The following is a 27,722-nucleotide window of genomic DNA, read 5'->3' on the forward strand; positions in this document are numbered from 1 at the left end:
TGCATGAGAATGAGAAAGAGGCTGAAGGTCAATCAAACATGGGCGATGAAACCCAGGCCTACAAGAAGAAGAAGAGTGGTAGTAGCGGGAGACTCCTTGCTGCGTGGGATCGAGACCCAAGTATGTCGCGAAGACCCGTGGACTCACCAGGTATGTTGTCTCCTGGGAGGACAGATTAGGGATGTGACTGAAAGGTTGCCTGCACTCATAAAGCCCACTGACAGGTATCCCTTTCTTCTCATCCATGTGGGAACAAATGATACCGCCAAGCGGAGCTACGAAGAGATCAGGTCAGACTTTGAAGCTTTGGGAAGGAAACTCAAGAACTTGGGGGCCCAGATAGTTTTCTCATCCATCCTTCCAGTAGTTAGAAGAGGGATAGAAAGGGAACGAAAAATACTCTGGGTGAATGACTGGCTATGAAGGTGGTGCCGATGAGAGAGATTTGGATTCTGGGACCACGGGCTATACTTCCTGGAAGATGGGCTGTTGGCTAGGGATGGGTTGCACCTCACAAAGGCTGGGAAGAATGTGTTTGGCCACAGCATGAAGAACTTCATCAGGAGGGCTTTAAACTGAATCCTACGGGGAAGGGAGATGGTAATGTTGGGGGTAACAATGGACATAGGCGCATGCACTGCAACGGAGAGAACAGCTCTGATAGCGCCCAATAATAGTCTTCAGACACATGTAGGAAGAAAGCCAGACTATGAAGCACATGGTCTTCGATGTCTATATACTAATGCCCAGAGTATGGGAAACAAACAGAACGAACTTGAACTCTTAATACAAGAGGGAAATTATGACCTGATAGGTATAACTGAGACTTGGTGGGATGACTCTCATGACTGGAATACAGCAATTGAAGGATATAACTTGTTCAAAAAGAACAGGAGGAACAGAAAGGGAGGTGGGGTTGCACTGTATGTGAAAAATACATATCTCTGCACAGAAATACAGGAGGATGAGCTTGGTCGCCCCAGCGAGAGCATCTGGGTTGAAATAAATGGAGCAAAGAATAAAAGGAACCTGGTGGTCGGAGTCTACTACCGGCCACCCAATCAAGGAGAAGACAAGGATGAAACTTTTGAAAAGCAAATAGCCAATGTTTTAAGGAAGCATGATGTAGTAGTAATGGGGGACTTCAATTTCCCCGATATTTGTTGGGAGACCAATTCTGCAAAATATGGCCCCTCCAGAAAATTCCTGACTTGTGTGGCGGATAACTTCCTCCTACAGAAAGTAGAGGAAGGAACTACAGGATCGGCTATCCTTGACTTGATCCTAACTAACAGAGATGACTTAGTGGATAAAGTAGCAGTTACAGGAACTCTGGGGGAAAGCGACCATGTTGTACTTGAGTTCTTGGTTCTAAGGGAAGCAAAAGCTGAATGTAGTCAAACGCATACCCTGGATTTTAGGAAAGCTGATTTTAATAAACTCAGAACAATGATCAGTAAGCTCCCATGGCGAGCGACGCTAACGAGAAAAGGAGTCCAAGATGGGTGGGAGCTTTTAAAAAAGGAAATTCTCAAGGCACAATCACAAACAATTCCAACAAGAAGCAAAGGTGGAAGACAACAGAAGAAGCCAATATGGCTTCACAAAAAGCTTAGGGATGACCTGAAAACAAAAAAGGACACATATAGGAAGTGGAAAGAAGGCCAAGTAACAAAGGAAGAGTACAGGCAGATAGCACAGAATTGCAGGGATGGCGTCAGGACGGCTAAAGCTGAGAATGAGCTGAGGTTAGCAAGGGATGCTAAAAACAACAAAAAGGCTTTCTTCAGCTACGTGCATAGTAAAAGGCAGAGGGAAGAAATGGTGGTTCAGCTATTAAATAAGGATGGCAAAACGATAACAGATGACAAAGAAAAGGCAGAGGTGCTCAATTCCTACTTTGGCTCAGTCTTCTCCCAAAAGAGGGTCTATGACCCCCCCTGGCAAAGGTGAAGTACAGGCTGAAGGGGCAGGATTGCAGCTTGAGATCGATAGGCATATGGTCAAGGAACACCTAATTACTTGGAATGAGTTCAAATCTCCAGGGCCAGATGAACTGCATCCTAGAGTCATAAAGGAACTGGCAGAAGAACTCTCAGAACCGCTGTCTATTCTCTTTGAGAAATCATGGAGGACAGGGGAAGTGCCAGATGACTGGAGGAGGGCTAACGTTGTCCCTCTCTTCAAAAAGGGTAAAAAGGAGGAACCTGGGAACTACAGACCAGTCAGTCTGACATCAATCCCTGGGAAAATTCTGGAGCAGATGATAAAGGAATCCATCTGGAAGCACCTTGACAACAATGCCGTGATTACTCGAAGCCAACATGGATTTGTCCAAAACAAGTCCTGCCAGACAAATCTGATCTCATTTTTTGATCAAGTAACCTCCCTTGTAGACCGTGAGAATGCTGTAGATATCATATACCTTGACATCAGCAAAGCTTTTGACAAAGTGCCCCATGATATCCTGATGAGCAAACTAACTCAAAGTGGGCTAGATGAAACAACGATCCGGTGGATCCACAGTTGGCTACAGAATCGGACTCAAAGAGCGCTTATCAATGGGACCTTCTCAAACTGGGGAGAGGTAAAGAGTGGGGTACCGCAGGGCTCAGTCCTGGGCCCAGTGCTCTTCAACATTTTTATTAATGACTTGGAGGAGGAGGTGCAGGGAATGCTGATCAAATGTGCAGATGACACAAAATTGGGCAGGATAGATAATACTTTGGAAGACAGAAACAAAATTCAAAGTGATCTGGATAGACTGGAGTGCTGGGCAGAAAACAACAGAATGACATTTAATAGGGATAAATGCCAAGTTCTGCACCTAGGAAAAAGAAACCAAAGGCACAGTTACAAGATGGGGGATACGTGGCTCAACCACACTACAAGCGAGAAGGATCTTGGAATTGTTGTCGATCACAAGCTGAATATGAGCCAACAATGTGATGTGGCTGCTAAAAAGGCAAATGCTATTTTGGGCTGCATTAATAGAAGCATAGCTTCCAAATGCCGGGAAGTACTAGTTCCCCTCTACTCAGCACTGGTTAGGCCTCATCTGGAGTACTGTGTCCAGTTCTGGGCACCACACTTGAAGAAGGATGCAGACAAGCTGGAGAGGGTTCAGAGGAGGGCAACCAAGATGATCAGGGGACTGGAAACAAAGCCCTATGAAGATAGACTGAAGGAACTGGGCATGTTTAGCCTTGAGAAGAGAAGACTGAGGGGAGATACAATAGTGCTCTTTAAGTACTTGAAAGATTGTCACAGAGAGGAAGGCCAGGATCTCTTCTCGATCATGCCAGAGTGCAGGACATGGAATAATGGGCTCAAGTTACAGGAAGCCAGATTCCTGCTGAACATCAGGAAAAACTTCCTGACTGTTAGAGCAATACGACAATGGAACCAATGACCTAGGGAGGTGGCGGGCTCTCTCAGACTGGAGGCATTCAGGACGAGGCTGGACAGCCATCTGTCAGGGATCTCTGACTTGGATTCCTGCATTGAGCAGGGGGTTGGACTCGAAGGCCTTGTAGGCTCCTCTAACCCTACTATTCTAGGAAACTCGTTGTGGCCACATGGCACCCACTCTCCAACCCTAGGTAAAAGCAGGGCCTTTCCCCACCATGACCCCCACAACAGAGATTCTTCTGAGCCGAGAGGCTGTCTGGGGAAATGAGCTGCTGATTCACGTCGGCTTGCCTGGGAGGCAGAGTCTTCCATGTGTTTGCTGTTCATCCTAGATCACACTGACACTTTGATGCTGCTCACCATGCAGCCATTGCTCCTTTGCCAGTATTCCTTTACGCCTGGGCACAATACGAAGTGGAAACGGACCCCGACAGAGCTCTTGATACCTGACGAGGATGCCCGTCCAGGCAGGGCTGGCTGTAAACGGCCTTCAGCGGCTTCAAAATCTCCGTCCCCCCCAAATCAGCCCCCAGCTTCTTCACCCGCTCGAGGGACTGCGACATGGTGTGCTGGGTGTATTCCACACTCTGCCTGTAGAGGGTGCCAAGGGGTCAAGGGTGTAGATGTCCCAGGTTCTCATTAGCTGAGGCACAACCATGTCTTCCACCTTGCTCCTTCCCAATGTTCTCCACATGCTGCCACACCCAGCCCAGCACCCTCCAGTTACATTCATAGCCACATCTACCCATTTAGTGCTGCCCCAAACGCCCCAAGCCATCCATTTACTCTATAATTGCCATTCTAGCCACAAGCCCACCATGCACTCAGATTCAAGCCCATTCTAACCTGCTAATATCGAACGGGCTCTGTACCGTACAAAGGAGGGGAACCACAGGGCTTGGAAAGCAAAGATGGGGAGAGGAGGAATTGTAGCAGCAGCATAAGACAAGGGCATTTTTAGTGGTCGAGGATCTGCCTTGCAGAAGGAGGAGGTTATGGGGGAGTCACAGAAAGGAGGTAGGTTGTGTAATGGCCCCTCCTGGTTTGCCTGACCAAGAATTCCTCCCTATTCCTTTTCATCTTCTTGGTTAAACCATTTTGTGGTTTTCATCCTTCCTTCGTCAAAACTCCAGATGAGTCACAATACCCTTTCCCTTTATTGTTTCCCACTGCCTCAGGGAGGGTATGTGGAGAGATGAGGCTGCTGCTGGAGAAGCAAGGAACCAAAATGGTTGACAGGATGCACGTGAAATTCTGACACTCACGGGTAGAACGAATCATGCTCAGATCCAAAGCCATAGATGTTGAAGTAACACCCCAGCGGGAGACTCTTCATCAGGAGGATCAGCGTCTCCTGAGATGGAGGGAACAAAAGCTGGAGTCACCCTCAATATCCCACTCCACTCTTTTGGGCTGTTTTCAACATTGCATAGCCTCAATGTTTCCTGGGGTCCGTCCATCTCCAGCCTTCCATAGCTCATTTCCAGGACTGGCCCAAGACAGTTTGCTGTCTCAGGCAAAGGACTGATGCTGACTGGACTGGTGGTTGAATCTTACTTTAACCCTAGTACCAGGACAGTGCCCTCTGCTACACCGGAGAGCAGCAGGCTAGCTTAGGGAGTGCAGGGCAGGCTGCGTGGCACAGACGTCTCCATCCTCCAACTTCTCACCACCCCCTTCATGCACCGCTTGAGGTGGCTGCCTAGGTCTGCCTAATGTTAGTGCCGGCATCGCTTCCCATCTCATCCTCCACTGTCTACTCAACCCATTTGTTCTGTCCCCAGATCACTGTCCCTCTTGCACAGGCGCCTCCACCCCACCCCACACATGTACCCATCTATCCACCGGGCACCTTGGCACTCTGAATGCGTGATGGTGAATCAGAGCTACTGCCAGTGCTGCAATCCATGCTGCCAGAGCGATCCAGCAAGAAAATGAATTCCCCCGTAGCATTCTGGACACGTTTGGGGGCAGGGACGCTGGGGTACAGGGTGAGCAGAAGGGCTGGGTCCCCCATCAGTGAGCCTGTGATTTGCAGGAGGAAAGGAGAGATCCAATAGGCATTTACACTAAAGGCGAAGCCCTTCCACCTCCCAGCAACCCTTGCATTTCAGCCCCCACCCCTGCCTTCCCTTTAGGCTTTGCTCACCTGAGGCAGCTCCAGGCTTCCCAGCCTCTAGCAGGGCACTGGGCTTATGAACATCCTCATAGTACATCAGCAGCTCCACATCTCGGTCGAATTGGTGCCCTTCAGCCAAGGCGACCTTTGGGAGCAGAGAATAATAAAGAGAAGTAAACATGGAAGGCTGGGCAAGATTTCAGTCTCCAATATTTTTCCCCCTCATCTGCTTTCAAATATTTGCTTGAGGGGTGAAGCCGCTCACTCCCAAATTGTGTTCCTCGAGAGAAATGCTAGAGTGATATAAGAAATACATTACTTATAAACAATGACTGTCTTCTCAGTTGGAGCAACTATGGAGGCAACTGCTCAGTGCATTTCTCCATAATTTACTGCACAGACCTGCCCTCCTCTCATGCACCTTCCACTGCGGGAAGGTATTCCTGTGTCATCCTGTGCATTGCGTGTCCCTTGGGCCATTCTATGCAACAATAAACTTCCAATGTTGTACATGTGCACACGCCTGTCATATGAGCATGCTGCACATACACAGACTGGGCCCCTCAAAACTGTACAGATCCCGTTTATTGCTGTACAAGCACTTTATATACATGTGCAATTGTGTGCATTGCTCCATTTGCTACCTGGATATTACTGATCCTCCCAACCATGGAGACATGAATTTTTGTGAACCGCCCAGAATGCTTCAACAGGATAGAAATGAAATAAATAATTATAGTAACACGGAGAGGTTATTTGTGCCTTGCTTTCCTCTCCCCAGGAGGTCCCAGTATCTCATGCCTTCCCACGTTTTCTGTAGAGGACATGGGAGGATGGTTCAGGAGACGTGGGGGGGCTAGAGCAATGAAAGGAAGAGCAGAAACAACAAGCTGTCCCCTCTTGATCTAGGGCCATCCGCAAGGAGGGAGAGCAGGCAAAAAAGTACCTTCCCAAACTCTCCTGCGGAGCTAACAAAGAGAGGCTGGAGGCAGTTATTGAGAGAATCCCCTAGCCACCAAAATGGCATTCATTTCTGAATTCATTCTAGTTTTATGGTACAGTCAGTATAGTTCAGGTGTCCAGATAAACACATGAGGGCTCAGACTGTGTAAAGAAGGATTGGGCAGACGGTAGATCCGGATCTACCAGTAGATCTTTGGATGATTTGCAGTAAATCAGCAAGGATTTCCAGCTCCCAATTGTTTAACAACAGCAGCAACCAAATGACACCCCGTAATCCCCACCCGCTGCCTTAAATAATACTGGGGTTGGACAGAAATGGAAGGGAATGTACATGAAATGGGGCTAATCCTGCATCTGCAAGAACAATGATGTCAAATTTAGAATCCTGTAAAATGAAATTGGAGAGTCCACTGCAATAAGGGAGAGGAACCCCAAAGAAATTTGTTCTGCATATTGCCACAGTTACATCAACCTTTGACTGTTCCAGCCCAACAAGTATTATCTACTCTGACCAGCAGCAACTCCCCAAGACTTCAGGTGCAGATCTTTACCAGACCTGAGACTTTTTCAGACAGGGCTGTTGAATCTCTTTCAGCTCCAGGGATGAATTCAGTTTCAGAGAAGCTCTCGGGGGCAGGGCCAAAATACCAGCATATTTTAGCTTAGTGCCAGTAATTACGCCACAGCAGAGGCATTTCAACCTTTAAGAATGGGGGAAACCAGTGCAAAAGCTGGGAAACCACTAAACTGTTGGTGGCCGAGGAAAAGGGGCCCTTTGGAGAATCATGGAGGGCCAGACTGAGACTTCAGACTGGCTAGATTTGGCCCACAGGCCTGAGGTTCAATACCCCTGTTTTAAATAGAGGCACTAAGAGCTGAACCTTGGGCAGGCAGGGTATGTGCTGTACCACTGAATTATGTTTGCTCCATACCAGGGCAAGGCTACAGCCTTTCTGCACCCTCACCCCACACCATACTAGCATTTCTAGCGTTCACCAATTTAGTCGGCAGCACTTCTGCTACGTCTGAAAAATTACTGAGTTAACTTCAAGGCATGGAAGCTGATGCCCTTAGCGAGGGCATAACCACGAAGGACTTCCTTGAAAACTGTGGGGCCATGATATAGAGCTGACCACCCACAGCAATGACTTGGGCTGGGGTGCAGAGATGTGTGGATTTCCCAGTGGAGAAAGGAAGAAACACACCTCTTTTCAGAAGCTATCACCAACCCCAAATCCTCGGTTTGTCAGTAGTCCTACCTGGGCAGTGGTATGGTCCTCTGCCGTGTAGCACAGGGGCTCAAGGGTGCATTTTGAGTCCACACGGTTGATGCCATGGGGAGACTCCAGCCTGGCACTGAGGGTAAGTGTGTACGGAAGCTGCCCCTTGGGCACTCGTGGAATGCTCTCGGTCACGGTGTCCCCCTCTGACCCTGTGGAGAGAGGCACAGGCAAAGCTGTTTTTATAGGACAGAGTGGACACACCCTCGCAGGAAAGAGTCAAGCTGGTGTTATGATTGTTCTACAGGCACCATGAGGCCGAACCCTCTGGCCTAGTCTAGAGCTGTCTGTTGGCACGCCCTTCCCTGGAGGGCCTGGTATATGGCAGTGATGGGGGCACAAGCCTGTATATAAAGTGGCAGGATAGAATGGAAGGCCTCATCCGGATCACCAGTGCCAAGTTATACAGCAGCTTAGATCAACTCTTGAAGGCCTCAATGTGCAATGATGTCTGGGTGGCAGCGAGACACTTCTCTGAGGTGACTTTATCTTTGCGTCAGTACTGGGAATTGGAAGGAGGCTCTTACCCTGCGGCACGTAGCGGGGGTTCAGGACTGCGGGCAAGACAAAGCGGACGGCCCCATCAGGCTCTGGAGCCAGCGCCTGAACATAGCGCAGTGTCAGCGTGGCCTCCCCGTCGGGGGGAAGGTTACCCAGACTGCAGGTGAAAACGTCACTGGTGTTTTCGTCTCTTCCAAGCAGGAAAGCCTGGTGGCCTTCACTCAGGGCATCCTCGTACTCCTGCTCTGCCTGTATTGGATGATGGGGAGGGGACATAATTACATGGAAAACAGGCTAGGAAATATGTTTGAGATAAGACTAGAATTGTAACTCTTTGGGGACTTTAAAAAACTGGTTTCTTAAAAGGTTTTCTTCCATTAACACCTTCTATATTTGGCATACCTGCTTCTTCTCTCGGATCTGGGCCTCAATCCACGTCCCACCAATCAGGCCCTCAAAGGCATATACAGCAGCCTCAGCATCCAAGGGGAAGACAAATCTGACTTCCACCGGGTTCTTCTCCTCATTCTGGTACCGAAGCTCAGACACCACATCAGCCACAAAGCCTTGGACCACCACATCCACGGAGATGCTTCGCAAGGGCACTGAAGCAAGGAAACAGTGAAGCGGAAACATCAGCTCAGTGCCTGGCCTAGTCCAGGTCCATAAGCCCTGACTCCAGAATTCACTGCTCGGGAGCACCTTGGAGAAACCCACTCTCGGCGGCCATTAGTGGTCAGCCCTGTGGCTTTGCATCCCTCCAAATACCTCTCAGAAAGTAGGACGCAATACATTTGCCAGTTTCAGAAGTTGTGATTTCCTACAGTTTCAGTTCTAAGCATTGGATAATAGTAGTTTTACTCACACTTAACTGAATAACTGCATGCAGGGGACTTACCTGGCTCCTCAGCTTGAGTGAGAAGACCACAGACAGTCATGGCTGATGATTATCTTCGCAGAGGAAGCAATTGCCTAGTGACACACATACCAAGAAAAACAACAATTTCTGTTTTACCTTTGGTTACAGCAGGGTGGGGAACTGGAGTGGAGTGGGGGCAGGTGACCCCCTCACACACCTGGTCCTCCATGGTCTGGATGCCGTGGGGAGGGAGGGGGGTCACACCTTTAAAATCATTTGGTCCCCAAACAAAACACTGGCTAGAGCTGCTCCAGCTGGTACTTCACCGACCAGTGCAAAGGGCACCAGTCGTAACAAAACCAAACTCAGGAATGCTAAACTCCACACAACTGGAACGCACAAGTATAAATTATATAATATTGCAATATAAGGGGACAAAAAACAGTGTGTATACAAAAAGGACCACAAAAATAACAGCGCGATACAAAGAACAGAATTACAAAATGTAGATGAAACTGGCTAAATGCTACAAGGACGAACAGCAATTAATTGCAGCTGGAAGAACCACGCCGTGGAACCTGTGGCCTTCCATTTTTACAGGAATCCAGATATACTCCTGTTTCACAACAGGCTTCCTCAGAAGGGAAAATCATACAAATGCCATGGCTGAGATAAAGACGTAGGAGTGAAAATGATCTCTATACCCAACTGAAGCACTGTTTATCCAATGGAAGACTTCACATCTGATTATCCCTCCGTTCTTCCACAGAATGCTGCCTCACTTCCCTGATGCAACCAAGGTAAAGAGGCTTCTGTGGTGGTGAATTTAGGCAGGTGAGGTAGCCATAGAAGACTCTTTACCTTGGTTGCATCAGGGAAGTGAGTGGTCTTTTTTGTATACACACTGTTTGTTGTCCCCTTATGTTACAATATTATATAATTTATACTTGTGTGTTCCAGTTGTGTGCAGTTTAGCACAGCTGGTACTTCAGTCAGGGACCAACCAAGGAAAGCCCAGGTGCAGCAAAACCGCCCCAACCGAGGCGCCTGCTGGAGGAGCATTCCTGCGACCAGCACCTTGTTTGGGGTGGACCTGCCCCATACCTTCCCCCATTGGGAAGGATGCGGGGTGGGTCAAGCCATTAGTGCGCCACTCCTCCTCTCAACTGGCACCAGGTTGGAGAAGGCTGCCATATAGTACCCTTTGCAAACCAGCTTGAAACCATGGGTTTGATATTCTGGCTTGGTGCCCACTCCCCAATGAACCATGGTTTTGCAAGCTGGCACTGGTTCAGACATAGGGGTTCATCACACGGAGCTTTTATCCTGCTATTGAGATGGCTCTCTCTTGGAAGTTTGCGGGCTCTTTAGATGATGTCATTAACCTCCAAGACGCCTCCTGCAATTTCCCCCAGCCTATCTCATGTTTTCCCCAAACGCAAAAAATGTGGTATTTTTTCCAGCCCACAGAACAGGAGCGCCAAACCTCCCCATGAAATTCTCTGCTAGCGGAAGAAACCGCTGTGTCTACTTGCTGTGGGCGTTTGTTTTCAGTTGTTGGGGTCAGGTTGAGATTTGACAGGAGCGACGGCAAGAATCCTGCCGATTGCGTCTCCTGCCTCTGCATTTCTCAACTGGAGGAAGAGGGTAAAATGCCTCCCTGCAACGAAGGGAGACACATCTGATCCCCCAGCCCACCAAGCTCAGAAGCAACGTCCTCTGTTGTTTCAGAGCACCCTATTAAGTTCAGTGGGGCTTACTCCCAAGTAAGTGTGCCGAGGGTTGCAGACTTACAGGGTGATCTTATGTCTACTTAGAAGTGCCACTGAGTTCAATGCGGCTTACTCCCACATAAGTGGGCCAAGGGTTCCAGATTTACAGCACAATCTTACATTTTATGTCTACTCAGAAATCAGAGGTTTTTTGGGGTCCCCCCCCCTTTGCATACATGCCAGGGAGGGAGGGAGGCACTCCCTCGGTTCAAAGCTGTGGCTGCCTTGTAAAGAAGCCCTTCCTAATCCCACAAAGAAACCGCAAAAAAAAACGAAAAGCAGGAAGCTCCAGGAAGGGATGCGGGGGTTTTGCTTAATATAGAAACACCCATAAAAGGAAAGTGTGGTTTGGCACGATTGCTGAATGCTTGCTTTTGATGGGTTGTAGCATGGCGGTTGTGGGGCAGCAGCATTTTTTTTCTGAGCAAGATATTGCAGTGGGCTTGGGAATTTTTATCAGACCCATTTCTGCTTTCTGTCCCTAAGCCCACTGCAGTATCTTGCTGAGGGGAAGAAAAAAAAAATGCCGCTGCCCACAACCACCACATCCCGCTCAAAAAATAAAAGAACGGTGTGTGCGTGCATGCTCAGATGGGTCTGGGGTCACAGGAAAATAGCTCTGGGCTTCTCTTTTTTCACAATTTATTTGGGTTTGTGATTGCCTGGAAGAAAAGCAATGGATGCTCGGTTGCTTTTGTGTAGGAAAAGCAGTCGTTGTCGGCCTCTGGACTCCGCCTCTGCCCGGCCAGCCTCATCGGCCACGAGCCCGCACCGGCAACGATGCAGAGAGCGCCTTAACGATCGCAGCACAGGCTACGCGTCTTCCCGTCAGCACCGAACAACTGCAGTCAGATGAGTCAGAGAGGCCGGGAATGAGATCGCCTGACTTCCAGAAAGCACGGCCCCCCTCTCCCCCCGGGCGAAAGATTAACGTCGGCTGGAGAAAGGGGCGGCAGCGTTACTTAGGACGCAACCCTATGCATGTTTAGACAGAAGTCCTACAACTCCCAGCATTCCCGGCTGCAGAATGCTGGGAGTTGTAGGACTTTCTTCTGTCTCAACATGCATAGGCTTACGCCCTTACGTAGATTGTCCGGACAACGGGGAGCAGCGCGTTAATGGGGGGGGGGGGTCCCGAATACCAAGGCGGCAGAGAATTTGCACACCAGGCCCTGCAGGGCGGGCGGCATTGCTAGCACGCAGCTCAAAAGAGGGGTTAGTGTTAAATCATTTATTACTGTTAGCTTAGTGAAGGTCCCCAGAATACAAAGGGAGAAGGGAACCTGTGTACCAGTTTCGTGGTAGCATACAGCTCGAGAAAGGGGTTAGGTTAGCCAACCTATCAGGGTGGGTGGTGGTTTGTTTGTTTATTACATTTAAATAGTACAAAATCGGGATACGTGGAGAGAGATGATGCACAGAACCGCCCAAGGTCGGACACGACTGGATGGATAATATAAAAATAATTATTACACTTATAGCCCAACCTTCTTCCATCATGGAAATCAAGGTGGCTACATGCGATTCCCAGGTAGTTTCCGCTCCAAACACTGACCAAACCCAGGCCTGCTTAGCTTCAGCAAGGTGGCTGCCTCGTGTGCCTTCGGACTACGCCCCAGGACTTGCCTGAAGGGTGCGTGCGCGCGGGCGCGCGGATGTGCGTGTTTCTGTTTCAAAGAGGTTCAGGCTGCAGGCGGCTGGAGCAATGAATCTGGAGGATCCAGAACGAAAATGGGATGAGCTTTAACTTAACTGGACGGGAGTGGCTGGGTGGAGAAGGTGGGGGGTGTTGGGGAGTGTTTGGGGGTGCTACAGAGAGGAGCCCGGCAGGAGCGAATGATCAGAGGGGATTTCCCTACCTGGAAGGGCTGGCGCGGCTTGTTGTTCTTTCCTGAATCGAAAGTAAGCAAACGAGGTTCGTCATCGCCGTCACCCCCGGCCAGGGACCGCCAGCAAATTCCTCCGAGCAACTAGCGCCAATGGCCGTTCTCGGCGAGGGACCAAAGAATGCGCAAAAAACAAGCAAACCATCAAATACCCTCCCACGGTCTGCTAGCCAGAGCCCACGCCTTTGAAACATAAAACCAAGTGCAAATCCATTGACCTTTTCTCTCGGGCTGGGTTGCGCAAGACCGACAGGCTCTGCAGCCACGAGGAATGCAGGCGGCGCTTCTGTGCGCCTAACCAGCCGCGTGTGTTTTGCGGTGCCGCGCTGGAGCTGCCGTAGCTTCTGTCCTGGGGCTGTGGCATCCTGGCCCCCCCACCTGCCTTGCCCTAAAGGGAAACGTCACTCACCTCTAGAGCCCTTCCGGAAAGTAAAAGCTGCCAGAGAAAATCCCGAACCCGCAGAGCAAAAAGCTTTGGATGCTCTCGCCGCGTCAGAAACACGGGAAGGTGCCTCGTACCGAAGCAGGCCATCGTTGCGCCGTCTAGCGCACTACTGTTGACACTACACCGACTGGTAGCGACTCTCCAGGGATTCAGACAGCAATCCCCGCCATGACGCGGGGCTTTTTGCCAGTCAAGCATCTGCTCTTAACACCGAGCTATGGGCTTTTCCGGGCAATTTCCTCCCCCGCTTTCTGGAGACGTTCTGTTTAAACATAAACAAGAATTAGTGCTTGCTGAAGCTGGCAAGCTCAAATATTTTGGCCACCTAATGCGAAGAGAAAACTCCCTGGAAAAGACCCTGATGCTGGGAAAGATTGAAGGCAAAAGGAGAAGGGGACGGCAGAGGATGAGATGGCTAGATAGTATCACCGATGCAATCAATATGCACTTGAGCACACTCCGGGGGAGAGCGGAGGACAGGAAGGCCTGGCGTGCTATGGTCCGTGGGGTCACGAAGAGTCGGACACGACTGAACAAGACAAGACAAGAAGCTGGCAACTCTTCCATTTTTATGGTAGCATGTATTATAATGGCTGCAATTTTTTCAAAACAGCATCTTGGGAGGCCAAACTCAAAGGAGCTGCTTGGCTCTCTGAACTTCTGACCTTCTGGTTCGGTACATACAGAAATGAAATTTAGATCCATAATATACCAATCAAATCAGGGCCAATGTACCATTAGGCAGAGTGACGTGGCTGCCTTGGGTGGCAGACGTTGGGAAGTGGCAGTGAGGTGATGGAGGGCAGAACTTTGTGTACCATGTGCCTTGCTGCCCTGCCTGTCCTGAGCCAGCCTGCTGCCCTCGGGTGCAGAGCAGCACCTTGTCCCACTGGCAGTGCTGAATTAAGATTCAACTGCCAGTCAAGGATGGTTTTTGTATATGGAATTTACATGGAAAGTACAAAATTCTTATCCTTCACCTCAGGCAGCAAAACGTCTTGGGCCAGCCTGGAATCAAATTATATGCAAAATTTTAAGACCGTTGTGCTCGTTAACAAAATACAACATCAATTCTCGACACAATTGTCCCTCCCCACCACTGAACTGAAGCACTTATGAACTATCATGACTGCGACTATTCACACTGTTAATAATACATTTATGGTTATGTGGACTGAAACTGATTTTTATACACACACACACACACACACACACACAGGAACAAGGAATACAAAACAAATATTGTTCAAAAGGCAGGTATCATTAATGTTATCGATCAGCCTTCTGCAACCTGGTGTGTTGGACTACAAGTCCCACCATCCTCAGGGAGCAAGTGGCTATGCTGGGTGGGAATGATGGGAGTTGCAACCCCACACATCTGGAGGGCATCAGGTTGGGGAAGGCTGTTGCAGACTTTGGGTTGCAAGTTACAGCAGAAAAATGGTCAAGACCGTTTTGCGATAAGCTTGGGTTAGATATTGAATGTTCGCTTTCATTCTCTCTTCTACAATTTGTAAAAATGTGTTCTTTCACTTGTTTCTTTTTAAACAAACAAACAAACAAACAAGCGCATCTTTTGTTCTATGAGTAGCAGGTTTATGCGCAGCGTGGGGGTAACAATACAGGAGCATTGGTGAAGGCACATTGAGTTAAGAGGAAACTACAGCACTTTTGCATTAAAGGCATTTGAGGTATCAGATGGAGTTGCAGCCCAAGGATTACTGATGTCCTTATGGGAACGAAGCAGGACACACTTTGGCAGGAAGAACAAAGGGAGAGAAGCAGAAACTCCAGGTTAAAGGAGCATGGTAACATACCGCAACTCAGAGCCTCAAGGCTTTCCAACATTGCATTGCCAGCCTTCACACATTTAGCTAACTGAGGCCCTACAAAGAGACAGAAAAGGTTAGGCTCTATCAGCTTCTCCCACCTCATTTTAGCCCTGGCACAAGTATTTGGCAAGTCCTTTTTCAATGTGTAATCTCAGGGACAAAACAGGCTTGACCTTAGAGCTCTAGCCAACAGCTAGGGCTGTCCCCCTGCCCTGCCTTTTTTCTCTAGAGTAGGCACAGGGTAAAAGATAAAAGGTAAAGGTGTCCCCAACCAGTCGTGTCCGACTCTAGGGTGTGGTGCTCATCTCCATTTCTAAGCCGAAGAGCCAGCGCTGTCCGAAGACGCTTCCGTGGTCATGTGGCCGGCGTGACTGAACACCGAGGTGCACGGAACGCGGTTACCTTTCCCGCCAAAGCGGTACCTATTTATCTACTTGCAATTTCTTGGCCCTGATTCAAATTAGGACCCTATCTTGAGGCATAGGGGGCTTTAATGCTTTCCTTGTGCTATGGGCCCAATCCAGATTGGGCTTCCTGTGCCTACTCTAGACTAAAAATAAAAAAGACATAGCTGTTCGCTGTGTCTTCAACGTAATGTTTGTTTTGGCCCACCTTCACAAGTAAGAATATAAGACCAGTAGTGCTGGATCAGACCAAAGGTCCACCTAGTCCAGCATTCTGTTCACATTGTTGTCAACCAGCTGCCCACAGGCAGGGCATGAGAGCAACAGCACTTTCCCACCTATGCTCCCCAGCAACTGGGTTACATAGGCATACTGCCTCTGATACTGGAGGTAGCATATAGCCCTCAGGACAAATAGCCATTGACAGCCTTCTCTTCCAGTTCAATCCCGTTTTAAAGCCATCCAAATTGACTGCCATGACTATATTTTGGGATAGTGAATTCCACAGTTTAACTATGCACCGTGTGAAGAAGTGCATCCCTTTTATCTGTCCTGAAGCTCCCACCAATCAGCTTCACGGGATTATGGCAGAGGGAGATAAATGTCTCCCTATCCACTAATAGTCTATATATAAGAAAGGGTGTTCAACCCACAGAACACGAGAGAATGGGAGCACAATTCTTCAAAGTATTACAAGAGGGGAATAATTAAACATGCACACATACAATAAACTAGCAGGGCATTTCATATAAGAGGCAGCCTTATCAGGACTGAGAACACTGCCCTACTAAATGTGAGCAATAAAAAAGGAGCATAGAAATACAATGGATGCATGGGCAGAAAGACCCTTGCAGAACATGGCTGGAAATTACTACCAGGGGCCCTCCACTCTACGCTCTCTTCCATGAGCCAAGATACAGCAGATTATATACAGATCCCATCCACCTCCAGATTCAAGATAAAAAGACTGTATCACTGCTTTCCTCATCCTATGTTTGAAGGAATCTCTAACATGGACCGTGGAGAGAGGCAAGTTGTACTACCCAATGCAATGAATGGAAGCTCCAGGGTTGGGCCAGTATTTCTTTTTTGAATGGATCTGAATTTAATACACCATACAGCCTACATTTGGGGGAAATAAGATTGGACTGGAGTTCAAGGAGGGTTAGAAAAGCCACCCGCAAGATCTACACCTTAACAAGGGATTGGTTGGACTGGGGAACTTGTATCAGAACCTCAGCCTCTAACCTCCAGGCTCTGTACTCCATCATCCTTTCCCACCCATTCTCAGGTCCCCCGACCAGTGTCCACATCGTCTTACCTGCATTTGCATGGAGCCAGCTGAGAGCTTTGGCTTCCAGTAGCTCCCATTCATCCCTCTGCCCTTCAGCATGGGAGTGGAGCCAGAGAATGGCCAGCACTGTTACCTATGTGTCTGGGGCCACCTGGCAGTAGCAATCAGAAGACAAGAGACACATTGAGTCCTGCTCACTCATTGGACCTGTAAAGGCTTAACGCTTAACCATTCTTAGAGCAAGACACTGTGACAGATGACATTTCAATACCACACTATGGTTATGGGTCAGCCACAGTCCAAGATGTGAAACCATGGTTTAAAGTGGGTTTTCAAAACACAGTTTTCAGTATTGAAGATTCAGCTTTACATTTCCCTGAAGCAAGCCCTGGTTAAGGCAGTTCTGCTGCCTTTCCAGCCCCTCTGCATATAAAGGCAACAAGCAGAGACCTCTTTTGTACCACATTTCACATGCCCCCCACAGAGGGGCCTTTGCTTGGAGATCTAAATCCAAAGTTCACATTAGCTATGGAGCCTTAACTTAAGAACATAAGAAGAGCCATGCTGGATCATACCAAGGATCTTTCTAGTCCAGCAGTGTGTTCACACAGTGGCCAACCAGCTGCCTGTGAGAAACCCACCAGGAGGACATGAGTGCAATAGCACCTTTCCATTCATGTTCCCCTGCAAATGGCATACAGGGCATGCTGCATCTGACAATGGAGGTAGTGTATGGAATCTTAACTTGACATAAGGCAGGAAATGGTGGGTAGCATTACCTTGATTACATCTGCACAGAACCATTCTGTCAATACCAGCAAACCCTTACCAGCAGGCCCAGATGTAGGTGTCTCAGCTGGCCATTTCTAACTAGAGGTACCCAGGGAGAGTAATGATCTCTTTCCTCTGCCCAATGCAGATGCTACAGGCTCTGCCACAAACTTACCTGGGGAGGTGTTTTGGTTGAGATCTCAGCCTCCTTCATGCCTAGGATGTTGGCCAAGCCAGAATCAAGAAACCAGGAGCCATCAGCCTTCTGCAGGGACACCAGGCTCAAGGAAGGGGATTCCTTTTTCTTGGGGGTGAACTGTTTTTCCACTACAATGGGCAAAACGGGAAGAAGAACCCCAACAAATTCAGATAGTAGCCTTCAGAGCACATTTGGAATTAAATGCCAAAAATACCACAATTTAGCTTGAAGTGCATACTCCCAGTAACTAAGCTTTAGGAGAGCCATTTCAACATTTTTGAATGGGAAAAAAATGCCCACAAGCCAGGAAAACTCCACATGATTGGTGGTCGGAGAAAAGGGAGTGTCGCCAGGGGTAGGGAGGAGGTGTCCATCTGGAACCTCCGAGGGCTGGATTGGGGTCCGAGGTGGGCTGCATTTGGCCCTTGGTTTAACACCACTGTCAAGAATCCATTTTTCCTTCTGTGTATTAGCAGCCTTTATAGTTCCATTCTGGATGTTGGGGCCTGCACATCTATGAAGCCACCTGGGTACATTATCTCATGCTTTCTCTGGCTTTAAGGCCTCTGCAAAATTTTCTCTAATTGGGATGAATTAATTCAGCTGACAGTTGGTGAGATCCCCTCCCCCTTTTGTTTTGAGCTAGTTCATGATTGGTTAATAGGGCTCACCTCATATCTGTCGAAGGTTTTTGGGTATAAAAGCAGTGTGGGTGGGATGCTTTGGTTTTTGTTTGCATTTGGTTTGCCCTGTCCAAGGTTTGCCTTCCCGGGTTTGCTTTCTGAGCTCCTGTTCTATGATGATCCATGCTGCTGGTACTTATAGACAGGTTTAGGCAGTTTTGCCCAGTAAGTACTGTTTCCAAATATTGTTCTGTTTCTTTTGTATGTTATCCCTTTTCCCTTTCCATAAATAAAATTACCATCTCTCATACTGGAATGCCTGGGCTTTATCCCAATTGGCCTTGGTGCTAAGTCCGGAGCTTTCCTCTTGGTTATTGCTACTGTTTAAGGTTCAGGCTGAAATAGAGGGTGCTGGTTTGGCTTCTTGTGTCATAAGCCTCAGGGTTTGTCCTGAAAGGTCTGAGAGTCCCCTGGCTCAGGCTGAACTTGATGTAAGTGGTGGTGGCAGCCTCTGTTGCTGGTCTGGTCTTGCATTCGAGCAACCTTCCATCCCTGCCTGCACTGCTGAGAGTGAGGGTACCACCTTCCTCCCTTCACACTCCTGCCATAGATAGTTTCTACATCAGCTGAAAGTTATAACCCGCAAATACTCTATACCAGCCTTCTTCCAACCGGGTGCTCTCCAAATGCAACAACTTCCAGAAGGCCTCAACGTGGCCATGCTGGCTGGGGCTGATGGAAATCGCAGTCCAAAACATCTGGACGGTACAAAGTTTGGGAGGGCTGCTCAACATAAGGACACCACACAGAGTGCACTGCAGAACTCAATGCTAGAAGTTACTTACATGGATGGTGCTTCCTCCCTTTCATTGGCTGGACAGCTGTATCCCTAATGATGCTTTCTGACAATTAAGCTGATGGCTTTAGTTCCCTGGATCTCCCACCCCTATCAGCCACCTTACAAATCACCTGGCACAGAAGGCCCTTCGTGCGTTAATTGCCTGAAGGGCTGCTCACATGAAGACTGGGAAGGTGGACTGCGCTGTGTTGGCAGAGATGTTTGCACTGATGGAACTACGTGGGAGCGGCTGCTCCCAGGCAGGTTCTGCGAGTGCAGTGTCCATTCCAACATGCAGACATCTGGGGGTGGGGCCAGTGGCCCCATCCTGCTCCTCAGTCATCACTTGAGCACCCGTTCATGCAGAATACCCATGACTGGGGCTAGAGATCCATTTCAATCCATTTCTCTCTCGTGTGACTGCAATTCAGATCATGTCATTGTATTGCAGATCCAGCCACGCTGTTCTATTCAGCTTGTCCATTAATTCTACAACCGTGTCCACCTGTCCTCTTATGTCCAACAAAGACTTTCTCATGCATTACCTGAAGTTTTGACCTTTAAAGACTTGAACCTGGCTGCATCTATAAAGAGAAGAAAAGAAGGGATTTAGCTTCACCACAGTGTTCCCGATTTCCGTGAATATACCTTGCATTTGTTTATTATCTACTAGCCTGACTTGCTGTGGAATGTATTTAAAAAGTGCTTTACTATTACTTTCTGTTTGGAGCAAAAATGTATTCCAATATATCCGGTCTCTGACTGGTACTTTGCATTTCTGGTGTACCAGCCTAGGTTAGACTCTGACAATCATGCCAAAACTTGCCATACTCTTCCCAATCATAGAATATGGTTGCTAATTAGAGCCTTTCAGAGACTGAACAGCTCCATTTTGAAGAGCCAGGTGTTTAGACCTCACAGTCAGTTAACAACCGCTACATTTTGTTTTAAAAAATCTTGGTATCTGCTACTTGTCTGGAATAAAGAAGGGGTTGAGTGACATCCTCAGTCAGGACTCAGTGGGAAGGGGGAGGGATCCCAGGCTATAGGACTTCTGTTGGGGCTGTACCAGTTCTTGTCAAGGAAACATCCTGTACTAGCCACCTTTCTGGTTCAAAACTGGCAATATCAGAAGAAACTACAGTGCAACCCAAATCAAGCATGCAAACATATCTCCTGTTGTGAGGAATTCAGTAGCTACTAGAGCCTGACTTATCCATTCAGAAGAGACAGGGACTTCGTGATGGCTGCATTGGTGCTGGCTGATTGGACTTACCAATTGTGGGAATCTTTAAGACATGCGGTACCACAGATGCCCTCCGCGGTACTGTCTTCTTCGTGACCTTAAATAGCATTGAGGCACTGAATATTGTGCATAAGGTATTCTAGCAGCACCACCACCCATGTGGATCTGGGGAAAACAGAGACACAGCTCCCAAGATTTCAGTTGTTAGCAGCCAAGATGAAAGAGTTTCATTCTAATTTATGAAATTTATTACCCACTTTTGATTATAAAATGTTCCCAAAGCAGGGCACAACCAAGAAAAAAAAATATAATCATGCAACATCAACCAGAACCTCCCAATCCTGCCATTCCTCCCCTGAGCGGGATGATCTAGACGCAGGCAACTGATGCATGATGGTCAGCTGCCTCCCTGTCAGTAAGTGTGAGGAAGGAATGTTCAGAAAAGCTCCCCCCCAAATGGGGCCCAATCCACACTAGTGTTTTAGCACAGCGTGTCAACATCTGGTTTGCATGCAGGGCATACAACATTCTCCCTATCCAATTGCCTGGGAGTTAGTTCTCCCTCAATATTCCACATTTCCCCAAACTGCTTTTACAACTGTTCTGCGGCTGTAGTTTCCATGTGGCACTAAGGGGTTCATCACATGCAGCTTTTACCCTGCTATTGAGATGGCTCTCTCTCGGAAGTTTGCGGGCTCTTTACATGACACCATTAACCTCCAAGTTGCCTCCCACAATTTCCCCCAGCCTATCCTGTGTTTTCCCCAAATGAGAAAAATGTATTTTTTCCAGCCCATGGAACAGGAGTGCCATGACCCCCCCATGAAATTCTCCAATTTCAGAAGAAACCACTCTGTCTGCTTGCTGTGGGCATTCGTTTTCAGTTGTTGGGGGCATGGTCAGGATGACGAAGGCATTGAGGATGGGCTGCGGGGCGTGTTGTACTCAGGAAATCCTGAGGGGTTGCAGGAAAGAAGACTGAGCAGATTTGACAGGCGCAAGGTCAAGAATCACCTTCCAATTGTGAATCCTGCCTCTGCATTTCTCAATTGGAGGGAGAACAGGGTAAAATGCCTCCCTGCAATGAAGACACATCTGATCCCCTACCCCACCAAACTCAGAAGCAACGTCCTCTGTTGTTTCAGAGCATCCTATTAAGTTCAATGGGGCTTACTTCCAAGTAAGTGTGCTGAGGGTTGCAGACTTACAGGGTGATCTTATGTCTACTCAGAAGTCCCATTGAGTTCAACGCGGCTTACTCCCACATAAAGTGTGCCCAGGGTTGCAGACTTACAGCACCATCTTACATTTTATGTGTACACAGAAGTAAGTCAGAGTTTTCCTGGGGGCTGTGAGAAAACAGTACAACAGCAGTTAAGCTACAAAAACAAGACACACACCCCTCCTTTGCACACGTGCCAGGGAGGGAGGAAGGCACTCCCTCAGTTCAAACCGTGTGGCTACCTTGTAAAGAAGCCCTTCCTAATCCTGCAAAGAAACCGAAAGCAGGAAGCTCCGGAAAGGATGTGGGCTTTTGCTTAATGTAGAGACACCCTAAGTCATGTGTGTCACAATCATATGGTATTATAACTCTTAGCAGTGAATTTAAAAGGGCAGAAAGCAACATTTTCTCTCCCCAGATTTCTCCTCCTTTCATTCCTTGCTTTCTCTTTGCATGGATTTTGCAGGCAAGGAATCAATGCTCTTTTTTTGAGGCTATTTTCCATTGCACACCTACAGAGATGAGCAGTTGTGAATAACAACATAAAATATATTTAACCCTGCATAGCTACGCGGGTGTGCGTGCAGTTCCCAAACTGCAACAGCAGCATAACTGCCCAGTTCTCCTGCATTTACAGTACTATGTGGCTAGTGGCCTGTGCTTGCGCTATAAACCAAACGATAATACAGATATGACCTTTCCGATTCCTCCCACTTCTCCAATTCCAATATCCATTAACGGGTGGAATTTAATTGCATCGTAAACAGATGCTCCTCTTCTTTCATTAACATTTTCCCACAGAGTAGTAATTATGTTTGGGGAAAAATATTAGCAAAAAAGGGGCTCCGGAGTAGATCTTACCACAGGTTCCCCAACAAAAGTCTGCAGCCTGGCTACCTGCTCCCCCATCTATGGTGACCTAGGACCATGGCTCTCAAAACCAGGTTTGGGCCTCCAAAATGGGAACAGCTGCAACTGATCAACACAGGCTTTGGGAAGGCCTTCACAACTGCCTCCTTCAAGGCAATTAGGGCTATCCCTCTGCTCGAGGAGTCATTAAATCCTTCCTGGAGCCAGCCAGTCATTCCTCCCAGCATCCACAACTACTGTTCATGCTAGTGGGCTCTGATGGGAGTTGTAGTCCAACAACATCTGGAAGACTGCAGGTCCCCACTCCCATATAGAAAAGGAACAGCCCACATTTGAATAATGGTGAGCCTAGAGTCCAAGTTGGGGTGGATGCAAAATGCTGAGCAACTAAATCCCCGTGGACTCCTGAGGGCTGCAAAGGATCTTCCTAACACCCCAACAGACTCCTTATCACCTGGAAAAGCTCTGCCAAATGGCACTGAGCAGATAAAATGGCTCAGTTTTGGCCCTTCTGGTGACAAGGTTTTGTCATCCCTGAGTTAGATGATCAAGAGGAATATCCAGTTCTCCACATAATTAATTAGTACCCAGTTTTATTTGGGTAACAAATAAAACAGGGGAATAAAACTGAAAGAGATGAGAGTTTGACAACATCGGACATTCTGATTCTCACGGGTAGAAGGAGTCATGGCCAGATCCAAAGCCATAGATGTTGAAGTAACATCCCAGAGGGAGACTTTTCAGCAGGAGGATCAGGGTCTCCTGAGAGGGGGAGAGAAAGAGGCTGGAGTCGCCTTGGCCATCCCAACCCACCCTTTCAGGCCCGTTTCGGCACTATGGGGCTTGAGTTTCTCCCTAGGATCTCCGCACCCCCAGTGTTTCATAGTGCCCTTCTTGTACCAGTGTATTGTAGCAGCTGAAGTGTAGGACTTGAGTTCAAACCCTACTCCACCCATGAGTTCAAACTCTACTCACCCACTTTGTGACCTCGGTCCGGTCATTATCCCCAAGCCCAATCTGCTTCACAGCGTTCTTGTGAAGATCAAATGGGTGAGCAGGAAGGAGCCACATACACATCTTGGAGGAAAGGCATGACAAAAATGTAATGGAAGCAATAAAATTCTGTATCTATATATGCCTGCCCGAGGACTAAGATCTGAGGGGCCCTCCCAAGCATCCCAACAGTGGTGGGACATACTTTCGTGAGACGTGGGAGAGGGACTTCTCTGCTGTGGCACCCCAGTTGTGGAATGCCCTCCCCTTGGAAGCCTGATTGGTTTCATTTCAGCGCCAAATTAAAACATGGCTCTTTACCAAAGCCTTTGAGGCTAAATTCATTCCCTAAAGTAACACACCGTTTTTACTGTTTTATTGTTTTAGTCTTTTATTTGGTATTAGCTTATTTAATGGTTTAATATGTTTTTAGCTGTTCAAATTATTTATTATTTTATACTGTTTAAATTGATTTTATCTGTACCCTGCTCTGAGATCTTAATGATATCTGGCAGGATACAAATGTTTTAAATAAATAAAAATAATAAATAAATATCTCCCCTCCTGTATACCCAACCTATGTTTGTAGCAGCCTACAAACACCCTATGCAGTCTTTCATCCACAGGGCACCTTGGCACCCTCAGTGCGTGATGGTGCATCAAGACTATGGTCAGTGTTGCTATCCATGCTGCCAGAGTGATCCAGCAGGAAGAGGAATTCCCCAGTGGCATTCTGGCCTGGCTTTGCGGCCTGGATGTTGGGGTACAGGGTGAGCAGAAGGGCCGGGTCCCCCATCAGCAACTCTGTGGGTTGGTAGGAGGGAAGGAGACCCAATCGGCATTTTCACCTAAGGTGGTGCCCCTTCACCTCCCAGCAACCCTTGCATTTCAGCCCCCACCCGCCTCACTCCATCACCTCAGGCTTTGCTCACCTGAGGCAGGTCCAGGCTTCCCAGCCTCCAGGAGGGCGCTGGGCTTGTGAACGTCCTCGTAATAGATCAGCAGCTCCACGTCTCAGTCAAATTGGTGCCCTGCAGCCAAGGAGACCTTGGGGATGGCAAGGAGAAGCAAACAAAAACAAAACCCCTGACATACTGGACAAGGTTTCAGTCCCACAAAGGAACCCCACTCAGATCTCCTTTTAGGTGCATTTTGCAGATTATTAATTATTCTGTGTGTTATGAGATAACTTCAAGGTTCTGATAATAGATTGCTTAAATCATGAAAGAACTCATGTGAGTCAAAGTGCTCAACAACCTGCTGATCTGCTGTTTGGGTGGATCTTAAACTAAATGGAAGATAATTTCTTTCCATTGTGAATAGCAGGGTTGGAGAAGTGGGGCGGTAATGAGCCTCAATCCATGCCACACCCCCACCCCTGCAAACTGGGTATTTGTTAAAAAGAGCAGGATTGGCGAAGTGGGGAGGTTGTGATCAGGATCACAGCAGGGGCAAAGGGATAAGCTCCCCTCCACTTGCCATGGCCCCAATCGGTCCCCCCTACAAATGTGGTATGTAAAAAAAATACACCCACTTTCACAAGCTCCCACCAAGCCCAAATCTGAGTTCATCAGTAGCCCTATCTGGGCAGTGGTACGGTCCTCTGCTGTGTAGCGCAGGGGCTCAAGGCTGCATTTTGACTCCATGCGGCTAATGCCGCGGGGAGACTCCAGCTTAGCGCTGAGGATCAGTGTGTAGGGAAGCTTCCCTTTGATCACTGGTGGCATGCTCTTGGTCACGGTGTCCCCTCCTGACCCTGTGGAGAGAGGTGCATGCAAACTTACAGCTAAAGAACACAGTAGGCAATCTCTCAGGGCCTGAGAAGCTCATCACCAGCATCTATACTGACACTACACTAGAAACGACTCTATTCTACATGATGCTCAGTTCTAGCATGACAGGGAGAAGGAATGGGGCTGTTCAAAGAAGAGGCACCTTGAGGGGGCTGGGAGGGGGGTAACAATAACCCTAGACATATGCAGCAGGACAAAAGTTTAAGAGTGAGCAGTCTGGGCCTGGAGGTAGCAAATCACGTTTCTGAGAGGCTTTTATTGGGGCCTGAACCCTGGGTTTGGGAGGAGGGCGCTTACCCTGCGGCACGTAGCGGGGGTTCAGGACTGCGGGCAGGACAAAGCGGACGGCCCCGTCAGGCTCCGGAGCCAGTGCCTGAACGTAGCGCAGCATCAGCGTGGCCTCCCCATCGGGGGGGAGGTTACCCAGAGTGCATGTGAAAACGTCACTGGTGTCCTCTTCTCTTCCAAGCAGGAAAGCCTGGTGGACTTCACTCAGGGCATCCTAGTACTCCTGCTCTGCCTGTATTGGATGGTGGACAGGAGGCCGCATCGGATGTGGAGAAATCAAGGGCACAGACAGGTGTGGTCCCAAGCGAAGGGACATCTGGGCCTTTTTAAGAACATGGGTTTTTACTAACTGGCTTGCATACATTTTGAAGTTGCTTGTGCAAGTTGATTCCCAACTGCTGGAATCAGTTGGGAATCACTGCAAGTTTCTAAGCACTGCAGTTTCTAAGATTTGGGGTATAGAGAGAATAAGGATGGGAAAAAATGGAAGATGCTGGTGCACACATGCCATTCAGTCAAATTAAGCATTTCCATGGCATGTGAAAAGTCGCACTAGATGTGACAAGGGAGATTGTGTTTGCAGGATCCCCTGTGCGGTTTTTTCTTCTTCTGGAAGAGATCAAAGCAGCTGTGGAAATCTGGAATCTGAATGGGGCCAGAGTGCCTGGGCAATTTAGTGGAGTTTAACCCCCTTCCTGCTGCCCCTTCCCCAAGAAATCACATGCCCATGGGGGGAAGACACACAACATGGCCTTTTTTTGACACGAGACCTTCATGTGGAGATACAGTCATGTCCAAGAAACCCTGTGGTGCCCTTCAAAAACTGGGCAATGGCCGAAATCCCCAAATACTTTTATTCTTCTCAGGACTCCCACAGTACCTGCTTCTTCTCTTGGATCTGGGCCTCAATGCTTGTCCTGCCAGTGAGGCCCACGAAGGCATACACCGCAGCCTCATTGTCCAGAGGGAAGACAAAGACTGTCTCCACTGCGTTCTTCTCATTCTGGTACTGAAGTTCAGATACCACATCAGCCACAAAGCCCTGGACAACCACGTCCACGGAGATGCTTCGCAAGGGCACTGGGGCAAGGAAACAGTTAAGTGGATTGGTCAGCTCATGACCTGGCCTGGCTCAGAGCAGGAAGGCCTGACCCCAGAGTTCACAGCTGAGCAGCACAGTGGGGAAACCCACCCTTGGCCCCTGGGCTCCTAAGTCCACTGCTAGGCCAGCCAGTTGGTTCAGGACATGCAAAGCCACACAATTACGTACTACGAACTAGGAAGCTCCAGAGTGGCCATTTCAGACAGCATACAGCAGCCCTGTTCGCATGTAATGGTGGCAAATCGTAGCCTGCTATGATGCATGCCCAGTGTGTGCTGCCGCCCTTTGAAATACACAATTTGATATTGGAGGCTGCTCTGTAATGTCCAAACCTGGATGCTATGTAACCATAGGCAGGCCATTTACCTGGTTTCTTAGACTGTGTGAGAAGGCCACAGGTAGTCATGGCTGATGTTGACTACCGGAGAGGACGCAGTTGCCTAGTGAACAAACAGCACGTAATGACTTCCCATACACTGAAAAGTGGGTGTTCACAGCAGGCTTTGACAACCTGGTTCCTGTGGGTGCCTCTGTGCCCACCAAGCAGGGCTGTGGGGTGAAAACTTTTCCAGTGCTTTGTGTTTCTGCGGAAAATTTACCATTGTATAAGTTCACTAGTAACAACGAATGGAGGCCAATTGCAAATACAACATTAGGCAAGCTTGGCAATTTCAGTGCTTTAATTAATGTTTTCAGGTGATCATCCCTTGGAATTTGTGTGAGAGAATACATATATACATCACTGAAAAATATATATCTCAGTGTGAAATGGAACTAATAAGTAGTGACAGTGAAACAGAAGGTGCCCCAACAACCATAGTGGAAGAAAGATGAACTCTGTTGAAACAGGTGAGTGGTTCTCAGGATACCACGCACAGTTGTTTGGGTTGCTAAAAATAATGAGTGTTGCAACCTCAGACGTGTTGGAATACAACTCCCAGCACCCCCCAGCCAGCAGTGGTGACTAAAGAATGCTGGGAGTTGTAGTCCAAGAAAACAGAAGGAGGTGAG

General features: G+C 48.3%; 1 protein-coding gene and 1 pseudogene across 3 annotated transcripts in view; both read right to left on the minus strand.

Moving 5' to 3' along the window:
• Nucleotides 1-13,167, minus strand: part of LOC146341703 (von Willebrand factor A domain-containing protein 5A-like) — a 37,507-nt gene extending 24,340 nt beyond the window's left edge. For all 3 annotated transcript variants that reach the window (XR_014783870.1, XR_014783871.1, XM_084805186.1), the window contains exons 1-9: nucleotides 12,765-13,167; nucleotides 9,173-9,246; nucleotides 8,677-8,879; nucleotides 8,301-8,523; nucleotides 7,753-7,925; nucleotides 5,561-5,675; nucleotides 5,264-5,436; nucleotides 4,677-4,765; nucleotides 3,858-4,002 (exon numbers count right to left, since the gene is read on the minus strand). Coding sequence is in view for 1 of the 3 variants with exons in the window: in XM_084805186.1 (XP_084661312.1) it covers nucleotides 3,858-4,002; nucleotides 4,677-4,765; nucleotides 5,264-5,436; nucleotides 5,561-5,675; nucleotides 7,753-7,925; nucleotides 8,301-8,523; nucleotides 8,677-8,879; nucleotides 9,173-9,212 (1,161 nt within the window). In the remaining 2 variants the exon portion in view is untranslated. The remainder of the gene's footprint in view (nucleotides 1-3,857; nucleotides 4,003-4,676; nucleotides 4,766-5,263; nucleotides 5,437-5,560; nucleotides 5,676-7,752; nucleotides 7,926-8,300; nucleotides 8,524-8,676; nucleotides 8,880-9,172; nucleotides 9,247-12,764) is intronic.
• A 284-nt stretch (nucleotides 13,168-13,451) lies between these two features.
• LOC146341704 (von Willebrand factor A domain-containing protein 5A-like) lies at nucleotides 13,452-27,117 on the minus strand (annotated as a pseudogene).
• Between the last annotated feature and the right edge of the window lie 605 nt (nucleotides 27,118-27,722).

This window comes from Heloderma suspectum, chromosome 6 (assembly GCF_057233095.1).
Source record: "Heloderma suspectum isolate Gila_16-S chromosome 6, 16-S_ref, whole genome shotgun sequence".
NCBI classification, from domain to species: Eukaryota; Metazoa; Chordata; class Lepidosauria; order Squamata; family Helodermatidae; genus Heloderma; species Heloderma suspectum.